Source organism: Mesocricetus auratus, unplaced genomic scaffold (assembly GCF_017639785.1).
Source record: "Mesocricetus auratus isolate SY011 unplaced genomic scaffold, BCM_Maur_2.0 Super-Scaffold_100011, whole genome shotgun sequence".
Taxonomy (NCBI): domain Eukaryota; kingdom Metazoa; phylum Chordata; class Mammalia; order Rodentia; family Cricetidae; genus Mesocricetus; species Mesocricetus auratus.
In genome coordinates this window covers 42,530,547-42,549,592 of record NW_024429195.1, presented here as the reverse complement: position 1 = coordinate 42,549,592, position 19,046 = coordinate 42,530,547, and the positions used below count along the sequence as shown (strand labels likewise).

The following is a 19,046-nucleotide window of genomic DNA, read 5'->3' as shown; positions in this document are numbered from 1 at the left end:
GGTAATGCTTTACCGATAGTACCTGACTGTTTGCCCAGCTTTTCTATTTCCTGCCTTTCTCTTCAGATTGTGTTTTTTATTGTCTCTATTTCAGTTTTCAACCCTTGCAGTGTTTGCATTTACTTGCAATTTTCTCTTTGTTTATCTTTTGCCCATTTGTTGCCTTTTATGACTTTTTGGTTTGTTCTTCTTCCATTTTTTGCATTTTTGCTTTGTTTCTTCTTCCATTTCCTGCCTTTTTTGGTTAGTTTCTTATACCATTTCTTGCATTTTTTGCTTTGTTTTTTCTTCCATTTCTTGTATTTTTTGCTTCGTTTCTTCTTTCCATTTCCTGCCTTTTTTGGATTTGTTTTTTCTTCCAATTCTTACATTTTTGCTTTGTTTTTCTTCCATTTCTTGTATTTTTTGCTTCATTTCTTCTTCCAGCTTCCTGCTGCCTTTTTTGGTTTGGTTTTTTCTTCCAATTCTTGCATTTTTTGGTTTGATTTTCTTCCATTTCTTGCATTTTTTTTGGTTTGTTTTTTCTTCCATTTCTTTGAGGGATTTTCCTATATCCTCTTTTAGGGGCCTCTATCATTTTCATAAAAATGGTTTTAAGGTCATTCTCTTCTGCTTCTGTTTGCATTGGAATGTTGGAGCCTTCATGGTGTGGAGTCTCTAGAATCTGGTATGCCATATTTGTTTTTCGGTTGCTTAGTGTGTTTTTGTATTGTCTCTTTCCCATCTTCTTTCTAGTGGGTGCAGAAAGAGCCTCTACTGGTCTGGGGACCAGAGTTCCTTTTGGTGGGTGCTAAAGCAAGTCCAATAATCTGGTGGTTCTTCTATTCCTTATCCTCATTCTGGTCCCGTGGGATGAGAAGAAGAACAGGAATCTGGGGTGCTTAGCCTCCTACCTGGTCCCCTGGACCCTATGCAGTATCCTTTGTACCTGATGCTGTGGCCAGAACAGCTGCTCCCCGGCTCCTCTGGTTTCCTGGTCTCATTGGTGGGAGAGAAGACCTGGAGTCTTAAAAGCTTGGCTCCCACCAGGATTGAGGTGCCTTGTGCAGTTCCTGGGCAAACCCTGTGGCACTGGAGCACAGGCCCAGAAGCTGGTCTGTTTACCTGATGCTGCCTCCAGAACAGCTGCTCCCCTGGTCTCCCTGGCCTCTGGTTTCCTGGTCTCCCGTGGTGGGAGAGAAGACCTGAGTCTGGGGTGCTTGTCTCCAGTCAGTATTGGAAGGGGCTGTGCAGTTCCCAGGTGATCCGCAGGGGTATATTGAACACAGGCCAGGAATCCTGGCCTGTTTACCTGATCCTGCCGCCAGAACAGCTGCTTCCATGGACTCCCAGGCTCCTCTGGTTTCCTCCAGTAGAAAATTTATATATATATATAAGAAACATTTGTTTAAGGCTTGAGCAGTCAAGTAACAAATAAGAGTTAGAACCACAATTCCTATATTGTCTCTATGTTAACCTTCCTCAAGTTCACACAGAGTTTCACAGACACTGAAAATGCTGTAATATTGAAGACACCAGTGAATGTTACTCTGTAGTCAAGGCAAATCAGAATTTTAAAATGCTTCCTCATCCCTTTGCTGAACTAACTTCTTCTATATTGCAAAAAGTTTTTGCATTAACCTCCCATTTTATCAAGAATGGATTTATCACAATGCCTACTATCAAAAAGGATCCATAAGGTAGAAAATTATTATGTATTTGAAAATTATTAAAATGATAGCATTCGTTACTCAATGTTTACCTTATACTTCTGTAAGCAGTTCAAGGACTAATTCAGAGAATCTAATTGCTGGAAGTAGAATATACATAAAGCACAGAGAAATATAAACCACAGCAGACATTAAAAAATTGAATTGGATAAGGAGTCTTTAGGGACAGTATCCAGTGACCCAGAGTATAAAATAAAAACAAGGAGAACCACCATTGCATGTGCGTGTTTTTCCTCTCCCTGGTATTATTTTTTGAAACAATACCAGGAATGAATACAAAATATTACTATTATTTTTAAGAATTTCATACAATATGTTTTGTTTTAGTCAGTATCCAACACTTCCCAGAGCCACCCCAATTCCTTATCCACCCAACTCTGTGTCCCCATATTTTTTTCCTTATCAAACCTAATTTATGCAACTCATATTTTCTGGATGTGTGATCTACTGAATATGGCCAGCCTACCCAGGACCGTCCTATTAGAGAAAACTTCCTCTCAGAAGCTGTTAATGGCCATGAGTTCTTCTGCTAGGGGTGGGACTACCTCCCCACCTCCCTTTCTCTGCTGGGATATTGTTCTGACTGGATTTTGCACAGGGCCTGTGCATGTCGTCTCAATGTGAATTTATATTGTGCGGCTGCTCTTCGACTCTGCAGTCTTTCTGTCCCCTGTGAATTCTCAATGTGAATATCTGCTGATGTGATACATTTTCCAGATTGTGAGTCCTCTTCTACACATGGGTGTATTCTTAGCTCCATTGTTTTCAGTATGCCTGCCTTGAACCAGTGTTTACTGGCATGGTATACTGTAACTGTAATTATTGCTTAATAACTCTTCTTCTAATGTTATTGTACTATGCTGAAGTTAAAACCTTCCGTTGTACTAGACAAAAGGGGGACATGCTTATGGAATATTCCTGTACACTTGTGTAAATTATGCTCTGATTGGTTTAATAAAGAGGCTGAGTGACCAATAATCAGGCAGGGTAAGGTTAGTCAGAGAGTCAAACTGAAAATGATGCAGGAGAAGAAGGGTGGTGTCCGAGGGGAAGCCAGTTTGCCACCAAAAAAGCAGGACATGTAGAAAATGAGGTAATGAACTTTGAGCCATGTGGCAAATCATGGATAGAAACAAGGGTTACTTTAAATGTAAGAATTAGCTGGGGCAATAAGGCTGAGTTATTGGTTGACCACTAATAATTAATACAAGCCTCTTGAGTGATCATTTGGGCATTACTGGTGGGACAGAAACCTCCATTAACAATGGTTCTGTTTTTGTCTCATCCTTTCCCCTGCTCATCTTATTATTCAAAAGTAATGTCATTGAAAACTTTCTTTTACTGATTTATCTTTTACCTTATATGAAAATAAAACATGACCTTACTATCTTCTTCCTACGATGCCATATATAGAGATGAACATGAAAGATATTGTTACTTTTAAAATCAATAAAATTGATTTTGCATGATATTAGTAAAAACATAAGTAAAGCAGAGATGAGGACTTTTTTGTTTTTAAAATCATTATATTTGCTATTGTCCAATTTACTTGATTAACACTCAAGCTCTCTCAGCATAAGTTATCTACGTATTATCATTAGGATTTACCATGCAACTTTGATGATTACATTTTGATATGGTATGTTACTGAGTCTGTGATATGGCATATGATGAGTAGGCATTATGAAATAAGAAGCATTGTTTGGAAATTTATCCTAGATCTCTGATTGAAACTCAAATATTTATCTTTTATATTACTATGTAAACTAAATGAAGAATACACACAACTAGAGAAAGTACATTATTCAGATTAATAAAAAACAGAATCTATGAATTCCAAATTGTGTGTAAGAAGACAAACGAGACAGATTTCTTGTTCCTTATAATTCTATTCTTAGAAAATCAAAAACAATGTCTCTTCGACAGCCCAAATCACTTTAGTCACATAATGGTGCCTGAAGGAGAAATCATGGGCTAGGTGCTGCAACAATTTCGCCCTTCACTCCTCTGCCAAGTAAAGGGTCACATCTATCTTATTCCTCTGTCAGAATCTTCAACTTGGTGTGGGTGAGAGAATCTTCCTCTTGCTGTGTGTGCTAACAAATACAGTCCTATCAGCTGGAAGGCCAGACTCCTGACTCTCCTTTTCTACTTCCTCTGCCTTTGCTTTCCTTAGAAATATGACCTATGGAAAAAGCTTGTGGTGGTTTGAAAGTAATTGGCCCCCCATGAGCTCATAGGGGAATGGCCACATTAGGAGGTGGCTTTCTTGGAGTAGGAATGGCCTTGTTGCAGGATGTGTCACTGTGGGGACAGGCTTAGAGGTTTATATATGATCAAGCTGTTCCCAGTTTTCAGTTCACTTCCTGTTGCCTGTGCATCAAGATGTAGCCCCTTCTCCACCCTCAGCTCCTTTTCCAGAAGCATGTCTGCCTACGGCAGCTATGTCCTGACATGAGTATAGTGACCAAACCTCAAACTCTGATCTACCCAATTAAATGTTTTCCCTTTATATGAGTTGCCTTCTCCTGCCGTATATGAGTACACTGAGGATCTGGTTGTTGCATAGTTGATGTCAGTTCTACTCTGAGTGGGCATGGTCCACCATCTCCCAGCTTTTCTGTTAGGTGTGTCATCTGTCCTTTATCTGTTCCATCAAATACATCAGTCAGATTATCAGGACCACACCACATGCAGGACACGGTGCTTCATAGTAATCCACGCACATTTTGCCATCTGAAAAGAGTCAAGACTATTGATAACTAACAGCTTACCTATAAAACATAAATAAGAAATTGTTTATCAGTTAGAAGTTATCCAACTACCCACTTAAGTGGCAGTTGTCTATTATGTAAGAGCCAGTAGAAGAAATGGGCTGGCAGAGAGTAACAAAATGATAGCCTTAGAATTTCGTCAAGACCTAACACTTCCTCCAAAGACGATGATATAAAATCAATGTATGTTCCCCAAGAGGAAGAACAAAATGGCAAACCAAGAGGATCATGGGAATTAAGATACTATAACCTCAAGCTTTCCCACTGAGAAAACAGAGCAGTCATGTATTAAACGGATACATGACTCATTAAATTTTGAGAGAGATCCCTACCTGAAATGGTAGAGTGCTATGCATAAGACAGGGACTATATGTCAAGTCTTCATTCATACATACTCAATAACCATGGCCATTTCATCCTCCTCATATGCTTATTTTGCCAATCCAATGAAGGAAATTACTCAAGTGGAGAGAGACACATAGCTTTACTCATATGCTCTTGTGCTTACTTCAAATAATTGTTGGTGTGTGTAGATAACTTCACTGGATTTATGAAAGATTTCCCCATATGAACTGAAACGGACACCATGGCAAGGTCTGAGGCAAATTTTCTTAGTGTTTAGTATCTCTATGCATTCCAGAGTGATAATAGACTTTCCCAGGCAATCAAGTCTCTAGAATGGTATGGATAAAATATTATCTACTCTGTTTAGCAATTCCATCAGACAACTTCACAAAGACAAACTAAACCATTAAACAGTTCCTAGACAAACTTTCTAAAGATAACTCTGATAAACGATCAAAACTCTTTAACCCATCACCGTAAGGAAAATTAAAAATGCTTCCAAAATCTAACACCAAAATCTAACACCAAGCTCAGCCCTCTGTAAATTGCTTTATAGAAGACTTTTATTCACAATATATCTCATCATAGACTTTGGGGCCAACCAGATAACTTAATACATAATAAATATAAGACAAGTCAAGAAGCCCTAGGAGGAGGGAACTAGGCTATGCCCGGTCTAGAGGATGGAGCTACAAATGTGGAACCTGGGGACAAGTTCTCCTTAAAATCTGTAAAGAAGGCGTACACATTGTTTGGGTCTTTAATGGGGAGATATTAGCAGGTTATTTGGGGCACCTTTCATAGCTGTCAAACTGTTGGAAGACAACAGTTGGCTTTGCATCTTGTAAATAAACAATGACCTCAAAACTAGATTTCATCTTGTTTCATAAGACAATTTTTTCAATCATTTTCCTTGCAAGATATGCTTAAATTTCTGTTCCAAATTCTCTATATTGAAGAGTTTACAATGAAGGATATAGTAAGGAAATCCCCATTTTATTGATATGTAATTTAATTTATTGATATGTGATTTATTTCAGTTACAGTTTTATTTTAAGCTTTTTAATTTTAGATTTATGGATAATACATTGCTCACTGTTTTTTTCAAACCAGTAATGCTACAAATGAATGGTAGGAAGATATGTGAGAAAATGTCATAATACTTGTTGAAAGAGTACATAACAGTATCCTTCCAATGAACACTTAGTATTTCTAAGACCAGAAAAAGAGACTTAAAGGAATCTAGAATACTTTGTGCAAGTAGATGATCCAACATTTAGTTTTAGTGATGTTATGATGTTTCTATATAAATCGTTTATGGAAATCCAATAAATTATATTCACTTACCAACATAAAATTTGATTATTGGTAATTATAAACATTCTTAAATTCGTAGAGCCTTTAAACTATTCTAAGGATTTATTTGGCATGAGAGGAAGATCATCTCTAAGTATCTAGTTAATGTACTAGCTTCTTTATTTAAAATGTACACTTGTTACTTATCTGGCAGAATATGGTTTATGTATGGTCCCCAGGAGAAGGGGAAAAGGACAAGATTCATGAGCAAATTGGGAGCATGGAGGAAAGAGAGGAATGGAGGTGAAAGACGATGGGAGAAGGAGAGGGAGGAGAGCATGAGGGATTGGGAAGATTATTGAGTTGGAGGGAAAAATAGAGAATGGGAGCAAGAAAAGAGATACCTTAATAGAGGGAGCCATTATAGGTTTAAAGAGAAATCTGGCACTAGGAAATGTCCAGGGATTCATGTAAGAATGACCCCAACTCAAGAATCTAAGCAATAGCCGAGAGGCTACCTGAATGCCCTTCCCCTATAATGAGATTGATGACTGCCTTAAATGCCATTCTAGAGCCTTCATCCAGTAGCTGATGGAAGCAGAAGCAGAGATGCACAGCTAAACACTGAGTCAAACTCCTGGAATCCAGTTGTAGAGAGGGAGAAGTGATGAACAAGGGCTCAAGACCATGCTGGTGAAACTCACAGAAACAGTTGACCTGAGCAAGTGGGAGAACATGGACCTCATCTGACATCTGTAACCAGCATAAGACTGAACCAGGTCCCCTGAATGTCAGTGTCAGTTGGGAGGCCAGGTTTCTGGCAGTGGAACAGTGTTTATCCCTAGTGCACAAACGGACTTTGGGAGCCCATTCCCTGTGGAGGGATACTTTCAGCCTAGATACATAGAGAAGGGCCTAGGTCCTGGCCCAAATGATGTGATGACATTGGTGCTCCTCATGGAGGCCTCTACCTCCGTTGGGAGTGTAAGAGGGGTTGTGGGGGACATGGGAGGAGGTGAAGGAAAGGGAACTGGCATTGGTGTGTAAAATAAGATTATTTTTAATTTAAATAGAAATTTATTAAGAAAAAGAAAAGAGGAAAGTTTGTAAATGCAGTAGAAAATAAATAAATAAACTGAAAATTTCCACTTGGTAAAAAATATACATTTATTTATTTACTTTCTTAATTTTATGTGTATGAGTATTCTGCCTTTTTGCATGCCTCTGTACCATGTGTGTGCATAATGCCCATGTAATGGTAAGGAGATGGCATCTGATCCTTTGAAAATGGAATTACAGATATTTGTGAGTCACTATGTGGGTGTTGGGAACTGAACCTAGTCCTCTGCAAGAGCAAGAAGTACTCTTAATTAGGTTATTAATCTCTCAATTCCCTATATCCATTAAATCAAAATTCTTCCAAATTTCTTTCTTATAATCTGAGATAGATAAAGAAATTTCATTTGAAAATTCACCATAATAATTGATATTTGTTAAATATATTCATTACAATTCTTTAGAGCTTTTATTTTGAAAATATTGTTTTGTCCCTCTTTTCATAAATCTCTAACATCAGTGTATACCAACAACTCTTCACGCAAACAAAGAAGGAAACAGAGGTAGTGGATCTGTATAGAGATATGTATATTTATATGAGTGAAGGGGAAACTGCGGTTTGGGTTGTATTATATAAGGGAAGAACCTATTTTTAATAAAAAAGATATGGCCAATTTACTTGATGCTGATGGAGAGGACACCTATGTAATAAAGGATATATCAGGTAGATTTGAAAGGTCAAAGGACATGTCTTTGTAACATACACTAAAAACTGGCTTTATTTATTAATGTGTTTGTGTATACATGCATGTGTCTGTTCTGGAATCTTTTTGTACACTGTGAAGATGTGTATTTGCCAAGGAGCTTTCTGACTGGTTTAATAAAGAGCCAAGTGGCCAATTGCTAGGGAAGTAGGGACTAGGTGAGACTTCTGGACAGAGAGAAAAGAAGAGCCAGACATGCAGAGGAAATAGGAGGTACAAGATAGAAGAGTGGTAATGGCACATGATAGAATGCAGGTTAATACAAATGGATTAATTTAAGTTGTAAGAACCTAAGCTATAGGCTGAGCTTTCATAATTAATAAGAAGTCTCCATGTCTTTATTTGGGAGCTGGCAGGTGGGACTGGAAAACCAAATAAAAACAAAAGAACAAAACAACAACACACAAAAAAGTAACTTGTACCTATTCTTATTTGTATGTTTTGCTTTTGTTAATAGTATTTCATTATATAATAGATCAGTGGTTCTCAACCTTCTTAATGCAGCAACCTTCCAACATAGTTCCTCATGTTGTGGATACGCCAACCAAAAAATTTTGTTGCTATTTCATAACTATAATTTTGCTATCATTATCAATCATAATGTAAATATGTGATATGCATCCCAAAGGGATCACGGCCCACAGGTTGAGAATCACTGGTGAAGATGACCATTTTCATTAGTGACATAGTAACTGTATTTTTCTTTTTTCTCCTTTCTTCCTTTCCTTCCTTCCTCTTTCTTTTTCTTTCTTTCTTTCTTTCTTTCTTTCTTTCTTTCTTTCTTTCTCTCTCATTCCTTTTTTCTTTCTCTCCTCCTTCCTCCTTCCTTTGCTTCTTCCTTCTTTCTCTCTGCTTTTCTTTTATTCTCTTTTTCTTTCCATATTTCTCTCTTTTTGTTCATGTATGTGTGTTTATCTACATGAGTGTGTATGCACCATTTATATGCCCGTGGAAGACTAAAGTGTATTGAATTTTTAGAACTGAAGTAGGCCACCTGGTATGTGTACCTGGAGATAATCCTGTCAATTGCAAGAATATTATATATGCTTAAACCTTGAGCCATCTTTCAACTACAGTAATTTTGATATCCCAATATTTTCAATTTTTCTGTATTTACTAAATTCTTTCCCTCTTTTTTTATACCTCAATGGATAGAGATAATTAGAAAAATTTCCCATGGTTTATCTCTAATTCAGAATTTAGGTGAGTGCATAAAGAAAAAGGGAAAAGTAAAATTATTTAACTAAAAGTGCAGGCAATAAATAGTTTAGCTTCACATTATATAAAAATATATTTAAATCAGTGCTCATACATTGAAAGGTCTAAGTTATGACACAGGATTTCTCTTCACCTTAATAAATCAATGACTCATCAGGAGAACACTTGGATTGTTTTCAGAAGACTTATTTTATTAGCTTCTGTCTTTACCACTATTCAAAATGATTCATGTAATTCTAGAGTATGAATAAAACATATTAATTACCTTCATCTATAATGGGTGAGATTAATTCTCGGCATAAACAGTAGTGTACATAGGGTCAAACCAAATGAAAGAGACTATTAAACCACATCTAATAATTTAATAAATGCTATCATTTATATCCATAAAGATTTATGGAAACCATGTGCTCAAAATCTCATGTTTTGCTCATTAGATAGATAGAGCATAAAAAGAAAATGAAATAAATTATTATTATCACCATCTCAAAAATCTTAATTTCTTATTTATGACACTATAAGTTCAACTTTCTATCTCAGAATTTAAATGGCTTTGTGTTTAGAGAAATAGATAAAAATTCAGTTGGGCTGTTTTGATTTGAGGATTTAGTTAACTTCTCTAAGGTGCAGTTTTTATGTTCAAAATAAAATAGAAATGTCCAGAGTTTCTGAGAAGTAAAACTATATAAATAATTTTGCTCTAAAAAGTGTGTAAAACCAATGCTTTGGGAGCAACTGTGTTATTCATCATTCCTCTTAAAATTGGAATGAATTCTCAGCCTTCGATGGTATATTCACAGTAGTTGTGATTTATTAAAGGCATTATCTATTTCGGCAAAAAAGTTTCCATATTTGATCTCATTTAACCTTATAAACAGTTGTGAAATTTTCATTCTTTTTTGTAAATTAAAGCATTGAGGTTTAGAGAAATTTTATAATTTTCAATAATTCACATGACTAGCAGTTATCAAATATCATCAGATTACCTGTGAATAAAGAATGTTTCCTTCAAAACAGAAGTACAAAGCCTATAATTTGTTAAAAGAGAGAATTGGAGATACTTTTATTTTTATCAATAAAATATATAAAATAATATAACAGGCATTTTATCCTCCTCTGAACATGTCACATTTCAAAGCATGCTTTCAATATATCTTACTTAAGTCGGTTTAAGTTGTGCTTTTTGAGTGAAAACTGAGAGCCTTGCACTGTCTTCTATATGTCCAACTTATCTGTGATAGGAGATATTAAAAATTTCACTTCATCTTTATTCAATCTTTACAATGGTATATCTTCACATTAACACAGTCTTTCATTTGCTTCTATAGAATACTACTTTGTAAATTAAGTCTTTGAAAGCTTGTTTTACTTGCTGGTTCCTTAAGCTATAAATAAAGGGATTCAACATGGGAGCAATTGATGTGTTGAGAACAGCTACTGCTTTTGTTAGTGATGCCCTTTCTTTTGCAGAAGGTTTCACGTAGATAAAAATGCAGCTTCCGTAGGACATAGAGATGACAATCATGTGAGAGGAACAAGTGGAGAAAGCCTTTTTCCTCTGACTGGCAGATGGGAACATCATAATAGTGCTGATGATGCAGATGTATGAAAAGATCACTAGTGTCAGTGTGAATAGCAGAGTGACAAAAGCAAAGTAAAAGCCAATCATCTCTAGACTCCTTGTATCTGAGCATGAGAGTTGTAAAATAGGAAAGTAGTCACAGGAGAAGTGATCAATGACATTAGAAGCACAGAAATCTAACTTGAGGACCAGCATGAGTGGTGGGAAGATGGTCAGAAATCCTGCCAGCCATGAGGTGAAGACAAGAAGGGTGCAAACTTTCTGATTCATGATGGTGGTGTAATGCAGTGGCTTGCAGATGGCGACATAGCGATCATAAGACATTGCAGTTAGAAGAAAGAACTCAGACACCCCCATGGAGATGAAGAAAAATAACTGAGCCAAACAGTTGTTATAGGAGATGGTCTTGACTTTAGTAACTATTGATGCTAAAAATCTGGGAATGGAAACGCTGGTGAATGTAATTTCTAAGATGGAGAAATTCCGGAGGAAGAAATACATAGGAGTCTTTAAGTGAGAGTCTAACAAGGTGAGGGTGATAATTGTTACATTTCCCGTGACACTTAATATGTAAGTTATTAATAAAAAGATGAAAAGTACAAGTTGAAGTTCTGGATCATCTGTTATGCCCAAGAGGACAAACTCTGTAATTACAGTATGGTTTCTCATAGTGATGTTCTTCTTTTATCAAGTTCTATTGGTGAAAATGAAACAAAGAATTTAATTTAGTAATATGAAAGTTGACAGAGGAATAGAGAGTTAAAGGAGGATAGTGTGTGAGGAAAGGAATGTGAGGGATGCCACATAAAGCAAAGGATGTATCATAAAGCCATACACAAACCAACAATATTTTAAAGTAGCTAAAGTAAGATGTTTTTTAAAAGAAGGAGACTAAATGAAAGTACATTGCATGAGTGGTCAACATTGTTTTAATAAGCAGTAGGCTTCTAATAAAAACAATAGTTTCAGATGTGAGACACCTCCCTGTGAATTATTGGCCAAGCATCTCCCAGAAACTCAAAACAATACAAACTATTGCCATTATTTTGGGTTTCCCACCCAAACTAGAAATTAATATCCCCTGCTGTTCACAACATATAGTCTAGAAACAGACTGTAAGGCAGGATATGATACCGAATATTCACCTTTAAACTAGACTGGAGGGTTCCATCATGTTGGCTTGCATTCATAGTGCTGGAAGGTTCTACATAGTCTGAGGAGGGTGAAGAGTAATAACTGGGTATATTCAGTTGTATTCCTTTTGTGATCTCACTGAACTGCCTGAAAATTTATGTCCATTAGGTCAATAGTGACATGAATGTTCTAAGTGTGCCAAACTTGTTTCCATATTGTATTTGAAACCTGCTCCTATGGAGGAAACACATGCCTGCCCCTGTAAAACTGCTCAAAAGTCTATGGACAGAGAGATCACAGTTCTTCTTGGTGAATATACTATGAATTATTTCAAATGGACATGTAAACTCTATTCTAAATATTTATGTTTATACTCCTAGATGAGTGCAGCTCTCTGCTTTGGTTTAAAAACCCTCTTTCAGCAGTGAGGGATGAGTCAAGGTATTATAAACAAGTGGCTGCTGAATGTTTGGTCCTAAACAGTATATCTGTCAAGCTTCACTATTCACCAGCACGCAGTGAATGGTGCAGAAAAATAGCTGGGTAAACTGTGGGAACCACAGGAAGGGGAGAAGTATGGTGGGCTCTTATTCTGGATAGGAAATGGCTGTTGTAATAGTAAACTCACAACAGCTGTCTGATACTTGCAAACAATTTGTAAAGTAGAAAAGAATTATTTTAATGTAATGTATTTGAAAAATAGTATTACCATTTCCATTGAAATGGTGCAATGACTTCCTCTCCCTGTTAAAATTATCGTAATTCTTTGTGAAACTATTGATACATACTGTACTTGATGGGTAGAATGTATTTTCAGATATATGTTTATAGATTGCTCATCCACGAGTTTACAGAAAGCCTTTAAATACACCCACAATTTCTATTATGCATTGCTCTGAATTACAGATTGCTGTAATAACGTTTATCTACTTCACCTATAGTTTGAATAGTCAGACACTGTTTTCCGTTTTCTAAAAATGGATGGTTTTAGTGCCAAAATGTCTTTTGCTGAATCTGATTCTATATGCTAATTTGCAATAATTTACTGGGTGGAATTGATATCATGATAGTGTACACAATTATGCTTATTACACTTTTCATACTTAGTATATATTCTCTTAAATATATTCCCAGAAATGCACTTATTTGTGACTACAGAAATGAAGGATTAGTATCTCCTTGGTTACAAGAAGATTACCTCTGATTAGAACTCACTGACATAGTCACAAGACATTTTAGGCTAGTTGCTTTAATTATCTATGAACATATTTCTATAGTAACTTTATATAGGACTGGATAGACAGACCAACAGCTAGAAACAATGACTGCCAAGGCTAAGGACCACAGTTCAGTCCCTTGAACCTACATTGTAGAAGGAGACAACTGACTTCTGGAAGTTGCTGTAGTATTTTAATGAACATGACATGACACATGCATAAAATAAATGCCATACAAAATTAAAACACAGAAAAACCCTTTACATTTTAATTTTCAGTTTTCTAGAAAACAAAAATGAAGTCGTAAGGAAAGCTTTTAATGTAAATATAACATTATCGCCTTGAAGAACTAATAATTTCTGAATTATTTGGAATAAATAGAAATTTTAGGGAATATTATGTATTGAAACCATAAAGCTAGAAATGTAAACAACCTGACTTCTAAATTGTTCTACCCTCTCCTGATATGTAGCAATCAATATTCTGGCTGTTACATAAGTCCTCTTTTATGTGAGGTGGAAAAATGACAGGAAGATTATTGTGGGTTTTCTTAATTTTAGACAGGGTCTCACTAAGATTAGGAAGGCCTAGAACTCATAAAGATCTGTCTTCCTCTTCCTCCCAAGTACTGCTGACAGGAGAAGATTTTATTCAAATAATTGAAATATCCTGTTTCCTTTGCGTTTTGGATAATCAACATTGTTTTATATTGATGCATGTGTATTTTAATCGTTAATTTAACATGAAAACTTCCAAGTCAAAAGGCAGTCTGCTATTGCAGTTTGAGGAATGGCTGAAATATATTAAAACGTTTGACCAATAGCAATAAATATGCCTAAGGGATAATTTGAGGAGCTCTCCATTTTTCTAGTCAAATAAAGTATTCAATAACAGAAAAATCACATTTACTAAAAATATGTAATATACTAGTTTACGTTTGATAACACCTATCAAAATTTATTATCTTAAATGTTTATTTACTTAAAATGTGAAACTTAGTATATAATATCCTTGGAAAGTTCAAATTTTTATTTTCTCATTCTTTTTTCATACATCTTTATCATATCCTTTATACTGTCCTAAATCATCTTAAAATCGCCTCACCTCCATACCCATTCAACTTCATGTTGTCTTTCTACATCTTTAAAAAAATCCCAATAAATATAAAACAAAATTAAAACAAACCAAACAAATACAAAAGAAAACAACAAAAATAAGAGTAAAAATAGAGCAAAACCAAAAGTGTAGAATTAATTTTGTATTGGTCAGCTACTCCTTGGTATGGAGTCTGCCCTACAATGTGATTAATAAACCCAGTGACACTATTGGAGAAACTGAATTTCCCTTTAGCAGGACTCCTAATGACATATTGCTGTACCCATAAATAGAAAATCACCCATTCATTGTCAGAGAAGCTTTCTCTTGCAGTAGAGAGTAACTGACAGAAGAACTACAATTGAACAGTTTTGAAAGCGATCGACTTTGGAACACTCAGTCAAATTCCTCTCTCCAAGGTTCATGGAGCTATGAGGAAGAAGATGCCAACTAGGATAGGAGCTGGAGGTCATAGATAACTCCAAGAAAATAGTGTCACCCAGACACAACAGGACTACGGTTTTGACATCACAGAACTTGTGACAGCATACACAAGGCACACACAGACTCACACTAGACCAAATTCCAGCAGGGAGGAGGTAAAGTGAGCACAAAGTCCTACCCCTAACTAAGAAGCTATTTGCAATTCAAGAGACTTTGATGATCCAGTTCAACCTCACCTCTATTACATAAAATCCTCTAACATAGATGAAGGACATGTTGAAGTATGTGAAGGATTTCTATCAGTGTCAGAAGGTAAAAATAAATTTATCTGTTTATATCTTTTGTTCATGAAAAAACATGGTTAGGAACTGGCCTACAAAACCTATTTCTTAAATAATGATACTTCTTTGATTTCAGGGACTAGAAGGTAGTGAAACACTTTAAAATTCTCTTTAAAGATTGGATAGTACATATGGATAAGACAACTTACCTTCTGTGGTCACTATAAATCCCCAAGAGACTAGCTTGAAGAGAGGAAGGAAGAAATCATAGGTTAATTCAGGTGTAATGCTCTTATGAAATATCTGTCTCTAAATCACAGCAATATAGGGAGAGGAAAGCATTGTAGACCAATGAACTGGTGCAATCAACCTGCCTTCCCTTCAGCCCAACTTAATTTTCCTAGTAAACACATGGGCTACTCTAGACTTAGGAGATAATTTATTCTTAGTTCCCTTGGGATTGGCTAAATATAGAATTGAACTATTCTATAACATTTCCTTTGTTGAGACTAGCATCTATGTTTTATTCATCTGTACATTTTTAGAGCTCAAAGAAAATGAAAAACTAATGAAAACTATTTAATATCTTTATGAATCAACAAACTTTATTTGATACTGGTGAAAATATAAGATGTTTCATTCACTATGAATGTCAGTATGGGGAGTGTCTCAAAAAACTTAAAATAAAACTACCACATGACGCACTTTTACCATTATTGGGCCTGCACCCAAAAGACTGTAAATGTCACCACAGAGATACTTGCTCATCTATGTTATTTTTTTCTCAGTTTACAATCAAAGAAATGGAACCAGTTCACTGTCCATCAACATATGAATGTGTGGTGTATGCACTCAATGGAATTTATTTAACTATAAAGAAAAATGAATAAAGCAATTGATAGGAAAATGAATGAATCTTGAAATTCTTATATCAAATGAGGCAACTCTGATTCAAAAAGACATTTTCAATCATAAGTCACTTTCCTTCATAAGGGAGTCCTCAATTTGAACTGTTCTATGTTTGTATGTACGCACTATTGTCATGTGTCTTGGCCATGGAACTAGAAAAGGTACCATGAGAAATGAGGGGAGGTTTTAAGCAAACAGTATGAAAGCAGGATATGAAATGGAAAGAAACAACTGGGGAAGGGAAGGTATAGGCAGGGAACCTTGGAGGGTAGAATCAAAAGTAGGAATGGAAATGTTCTAACAAAACCAAGCAGTTTGTGATTTTATTTTAAAAAATGAAAAGCAGAATGCTTTAAAATTTATTTTTAATTTTTGAACTAATAATGGTATTAGATGCAAGAATACCAATACTATATAATGGTGTATAAGGATATACAGAGTCATTGTTATATTTGCAATTTGGCTTCAATTTCTCTCAAATCTTCAAATGAAATTGTATACAATAATTTATTCTATAAGATACTTCTATGTATTCACTCAGAAACAAGTCCTGTTTACCCAGTTATAAAGGATGTTTTCTTTATTCTTTACACACATTTCCAAATTTTACAAATGCATCAAATTTATGCAATTTTATTATACAAAATACTCTTCAGATTTCCTGTATGCTTTTCCTTTTCTGGTCATTACTGGTAAAGAGTGTTACTCATGACCAATATTTTAAAAAGTTGCAGAGGATTGAGGAGAGCTGCATATAATTTAATTATGTCGTTAGAGTACTGCACATATTAACACGTTATATAGCTTAAAACAACATTATCTAATAGATATTGAAGAAAAATTTTTTTCATGTATATGAATTGTCTATTGAGAATTCATTTTCTGTTGGACTTATTGTGTCATTTAGTAGGTAAAGATATTTCTGTACATTAATATGTAACTTAATTTTTAGATAAATATACAAATAATGGGGTTCATTATGGAATTTTATACATATATATCATTTCTTGGTTTCATTTATTCATTTCATGTACTACACCTCCTTATCAATTTTTCAAATATTTTCATTTATGTTGTGACTTTCCTCTCGACATCTGGGCCCTCTGTTAAGTCACTATATTTTATCCAGTTAGAAAAATTTATTTTATTTTTTAATTTTATTTTATTAGCTGTTTTTCATTTATATTACATAGTGGCCACAGCTTCCCATCTCCCCTCCTCTCATTCCATTCCTTTCCCAAGTCTCCCATTTATCCCCTCTCCATCCAGTCCTCCCTTTTCTCCATTAAGAAAGGTGTAGGCCTCCCATATGTTTGAACAAAGCATGCACATTAAGTTGAGGCATAAATGAGCTCCTATGTGGTACATTTACACAGTGGAGCATTATACAGTTGTACGAAAACAATGACCTCATGAAAGGCAAATGGATGAAACTAGAAAATTCATTTTGAGAGAGGTAACTCAGACCCAGAAAGGCAAACATGGTATGTACTCACACATAAGTGGATATTTGGGATAAAGTACAGGATAACTAACCTACAGCCCACAGCCCTAGAGAGGATAGATAGCAAGGACAATCCAAAGAGGGATGCATGGATTTCTCTGAGGAGCAGAAATAGAAGAGATCTCCTGGGTGAACTGGGGGTAGGGGAATGGGCGGCAGGAGTTTGAGGGAACAAGTCGGTGTTCTGGGTGCAGGAGGTGGTTTGGGGACAGGACAGAGGGGGAGAGTAATGAAAGAAATTCATGATAGGGGGCCCATTTCAGGGATAGAAAAGTTTTGAAATCTATAAACTGTAATACCAATGTGCCAGGCAATGTATGCCTACTGTGAAATAGTGGCACAGTTGGTAATCAGTGTATTCAACTGCTTTCTGATTTGATTTAAGGCCAATTCTGCAAGATTGATTCTTATCTGATTCTATAAGCCTAGTTAAAAACATAACATATCCATCATCTGCCAACATAGGGGTCTTGGACCTGAACCCACTGGGAAACAATTGCTGCCAATAGAGCCTTGGACCAGCACCCACCAAGAGAGGGAGAGACCTCACCTGCACCCAATAAAGGAAGGGATGGGAAACTGATACTATAAGAACACATCCAACATCATAAAGACTCATATGATACCAACAGAATCTAGGTATTTCTTCACCAGCCGTACCTGAACACCCTAACACAGATGAAGTCGAAGAGAATGACCTTAAAAACAACTTTATGAAGATGGCAGAGGCCCTCAAAGAAGAAATGAGCAATTCCCTTAATAAAATGGAAGAAAAAAATTAAACAAAAAAATGAAAGAAATGAAGGAAAAGACAACCAAAAATGCAAGAAATAAACAAATCTCTTAAGATTGCTATAGACCACTATTACACATTGTATATCCAAATGTATACTTGCAGACTTACAATATTTATAAAAACCACATTTTGTAATAAGGGAAACTACAAGCATTTAATTTCTCTGATCATGTCCATTATGTTAACTATTGTAAATATTGCTAATTTTAAGAGCATTTTTAGTTGATTAATAGATTAGCAATTATGAGGAGATTTTTTCAGGGTCTGAGATTTGCTGATTTATCCCAGAACATGGGTATAGGCCTTCAGGAAAATTAAAAGCTTTATGCTATAATGTCATATACTTTCTAACATTTATTTTATTTGTTGTGGTAGGAAGTGCCTGCATGCACTCGGACCAGGGCACGTGAGGCTTGGGTAGGCTGGCCTGCAGTTTCTCCCACATATCGACCTTTTTTTCCTTTCAGAATTCAGCTTAGTTGGAGTCACAGTCTGGCTTCGGACTTGTTGTCCCCGCCTCAGAGAGCATCCAGCATGATGGACTTTCCCTGTCTTAGGTTGTCCTGTCTCGCAGGTTCTTACCTGTGTCTTGGGTAGACTGGCAGGCAGTTTTGCCTTAATTTTTCCTTTTATTAGACTACAGACTTTGTGTTTCAACCAATGCATCAGAGATGTCTATGGTAATATGAATGGATCTTCTGAATTTAATATTCATAATCGCCAAGTTATTTAAAATAGTTCTATAAAATGGAAGCAAATGAGACAAGTAGATGCAGAGTATGTCTCTTTCTCTAAGCCTTTTCCTAAAGCTGACATCACTCAGTTAGTCAAGACAGTGACAGAAATATGAGATATGACTTCTAAGTGACTTTCATAGACACTGTATTGAACTGTATGTTGTGATATCAACATCACATTCGAT

General features: G+C 35.8%; 1 protein-coding gene across 1 annotated transcript; it reads right to left on the bottom strand.

Moving 5' to 3' along the window:
- Positions 1 to 10,474: 10,474 nt before the first annotated feature.
- Positions 10,475 to 11,413, bottom strand: LOC121143080 (olfactory receptor 6C3-like). Its single transcript, XM_040754283.1, has one exon. The coding sequence runs from the start codon at positions 11,411 to 11,413 to the stop codon at positions 10,475 to 10,477; it is 939 nt and encodes a 312-aa protein (XP_040610217.1).
- Between the last annotated feature and the right edge of the window lie 7,633 nt (positions 11,414 to 19,046).

Excerpts from the sequence above, each read along its gene's own strand:
- LOC121143080 (XM_040754283.1), bottom strand. The coding sequence starts at position 11,413 with ATGAGAAACCATACTGTAATTACAGAGTTTGTCCTCTTGGGCATAACA.